The following is a 2,853-nucleotide window of genomic DNA, read 5'->3' as shown; positions in this document are numbered from 1 at the left end:
ACATGGTGGCGCACACCTGCAATCCCAACGTTTGGGAGGCTGAGGCAGGAAGATGGCTGAGTTTGAGGCCAGCCTGCGCTACCTAGTGACCCTGTAAAAAAAAAAAAAAAAGAAAAAAAAAAACATCAATAGATCATACACAGAGCCCTTCAGCACATAGAGAGGTTTGAGGTAGTGGCAGCAATCCTTTGGGATGCATGCCTCTGAGCTGCTCTAACACTGAGAGCCCTATAAGGTCCGCCATCACCTGCTCAGCATACAACGTGAAACTACAACCAGGACCTCCTACCCCAATGAAGTTTTCTAACTTTTGCTGCACATAATAATTGTATTCCTTGCAGGGACTTGGTGCATAGCACATTTTAATCCTTTTTTCAAACCCTTCCTTTCTCTTTTCTCACCTCCTGGTCCCTTGGCCTCCTGGGGGAAAAAAAATCTATCTCCTAATGTCCCATTGCTCTTTATTTGTTTTGGGTTTCTCATACAAGAAAACTCAAGTAATATTTAAGCTTACGTGTCTGATTTATTTCACTTAACATTTGGGCTTCAAGTTGTATCCATTTTCCTACAAATTACTCAAACTTTTGCCTCTATGGCTGAGCAGTCCTCCACTGTGTAGCACCTTTCCTGGAGCTATTCATCGGCTGGACACACAGACTGCTTCCAAGATTTAGCAATTAAAAGTCGTGCTGCTATAAGCATGAATACCCATGTATGACTGCAATGTCTTTAACTTTTTTGGAAAGAAACACACAAATCATCTAATTTCTTCAGTGAATTTTTTTTTTTTAAAGACAAATACGCCTGTCTTATTTATTTATTTATTTATTTTGTGTGTGGCCAGCTCAGCCCACCAGGGGGTGGGCGGGCTGGCATGTGGTGCTGGGGGATTGAACCGAGGTCCGTGTGCTTTGCTTGGCTTAGCTTGTAGGTGCTTTAGACCACTGAACCATCTCACCAGCCCTCTTCAGTGAATTCTAAGGTAAACAGAAAACCAATTTGCAGAAATTTCTTAAAAACTTAGTGGTAGAGCACACCTGTAATCCCAGCACTCAAGACACTAAGGCAGGTCACTGCAAGTTCAAGCCCAGTCTGGGCGACATAGTGAGTTCAAGACCAGCCTGAACAGTGAGACCCTGTCAAAAAACAAAAAAACAACTTAGGATTCTAAAGTTCTAAAGTCCTATTAGATAAGCTGCAAGACCCTCAATTTAAGATGTATATACAACCATATAATTACAGTGTCACAGGTAGCATTATAAACTTCAAATTTCAAAACATAAGCACACTTCTGACCTTTACCCACTTGCAAACAGCAGTGACCCAGCTGTACCAACGCCAGGGAACTGGAAGAGCAGGGAGGATAGCTGTGGGATGGCCACCTGCCCAAGCCACACACACACACACACACCACCCGCCCCTTTGGTCACCTACTCCCCAGATGTGCTCACTTCAGGTACAAAAGTTTCTTTCTTTTCTTTTTTTTTTGGCAGTACTGGGGATTGAACTCAGGACCTTGCACTTGCCAGGCAAGTGCTTATGCTGCTGAGCTGTATCTCCACCCTCTTTCTTTCTTTTATATTTTTATTTACTTTTTCTTTCTTTTTTAGACATGGTCTTGCTATGTACCCCGGGCTGGCCTGGAATTCACAGTGATCCTCCTGCCTCAGTCTCCCGAATACAGCAGCACACCTGGCTTGAGAAGTTTCTAAAAGTAGGAAACATAATCTAACACTCCCACTCTTGCCTCTTAAATGCCTCCCTGTTCCAACACGTGGGTGCGGGTACAGCACCAATCTCCCTCAGGGTAGTGGTGAGGGCGGCTCAAGGCCAGGTGCGTAGTCAAGGCTCACTGAGATGCACAGTCGTGGGTCCACTCTCCTAGCCGGCTATCTGCTCATCTCTAAGCTAAAAGTACTAAAATGCTTCAGAGGCTCTAGCATACAGCGCAACAGAATAAATGTCAAAAACGTAAAACCCTCTTCTTTTCTGAGTCAGGGTCTCACTGTGTGGTTCATGGTGGCCTTGAACTCACCATGTAGCACAGGCTGGTCTAAAACTCGCAGCAATCCTCCTGTCTCAACCATTGAGAAAAACCTAAAATTCTATATGAACACAATCCCACTACAAAATGAGCCCACGGGGAGGTGTGAGGACACCGATTACGTGTCCCACATAGTCCAAACCCCGTGCTCTTTGCACCTTGGCCAGTTAACACCTGGCTTGTGCAGGTACCTCCCGACCAACAGTGCTCTTCCTGAAGGAGTCATTCCAATTTTACCCTGACACCCTAACACCTTAGCTAAGGAATATCGGGTATGAGCCGCCCGATTTGGCCAGTAGCTAGGGCATGGGAAAAAACTACTTGTGACAAGAAGACCACACAGGCCAGATGACACACGGAATTCTACAAGTGAAGGAATGAAGATGCACCCAGGGCACAGCACCTGATGGGCAGGGGAGCGGCGTCTCGCAGGCCACGGGCGGCCCAGAAGCCAGAGCGAGGGAGGGCGAGGCGCCGGCGAGGTCCGGAACCCGGCGCTCGAGCCCGCGGCGGGGGCTGCACGCTGCTCCAGCGTCCCCCGAGGAGGGTCCACCGCGCGGACAAGCAGCCTGTCCTAAACCCCGAGTCACAGCTGAGCGCTGCGCTCCCCGCAGTCCCGAACAGACTGGCGTCCACCGAGGCGCGCTCCTGCGCTTCCATCTCCGAGCCCCACGCCCGAGTCCGGGAAAGCAGGAAGCCGGCCGAGCCCACGCCAGGCACGGGGACCGTCAGCGCCGGCGCCTCGGCGGCTGCAACCCGCGCGGCCCCGGGCTCCGGCCCCGGCACTGCGCGCAAGAGGTGCGGACCGC

The 2,853-nt window shown here is 49.7% G+C and overlaps 1 protein-coding gene across 1 annotated transcript in view; it reads right to left on the bottom strand.

Moving 5' to 3' along the window:
* Ei24 (EI24, autophagy associated transmembrane protein) overlaps window positions 1-2,853 on the bottom strand; it is a 17,247-nt gene that overhangs the window by 12,535 nt on the left and 1,859 nt on the right. Inside the window, exons 2-3 of the mRNA XM_012516947.2 lie at window positions 2,448-2,829; window positions 1,334-1,346 (exon numbers count right to left, since the gene is read on the bottom strand). Of these exons, the coding sequence (XP_012372401.1) occupies window positions 1,334-1,346; window positions 2,448-2,829 (395 nt within the window). The remainder of the gene's footprint in view (window positions 1-1,333; window positions 1,347-2,447; window positions 2,830-2,853) is intronic.

The sequence above is a fragment of the Octodon degus genome, unplaced genomic scaffold (assembly GCF_000260255.1).
Source record: "Octodon degus isolate 3935 unplaced genomic scaffold, OctDeg1.0 scaffold00136, whole genome shotgun sequence".
Classification (NCBI taxonomy): domain Eukaryota; kingdom Metazoa; phylum Chordata; class Mammalia; order Rodentia; family Octodontidae; genus Octodon; species Octodon degus.
This window is presented reverse-complemented; position numbering and strand designations above follow the sequence as displayed.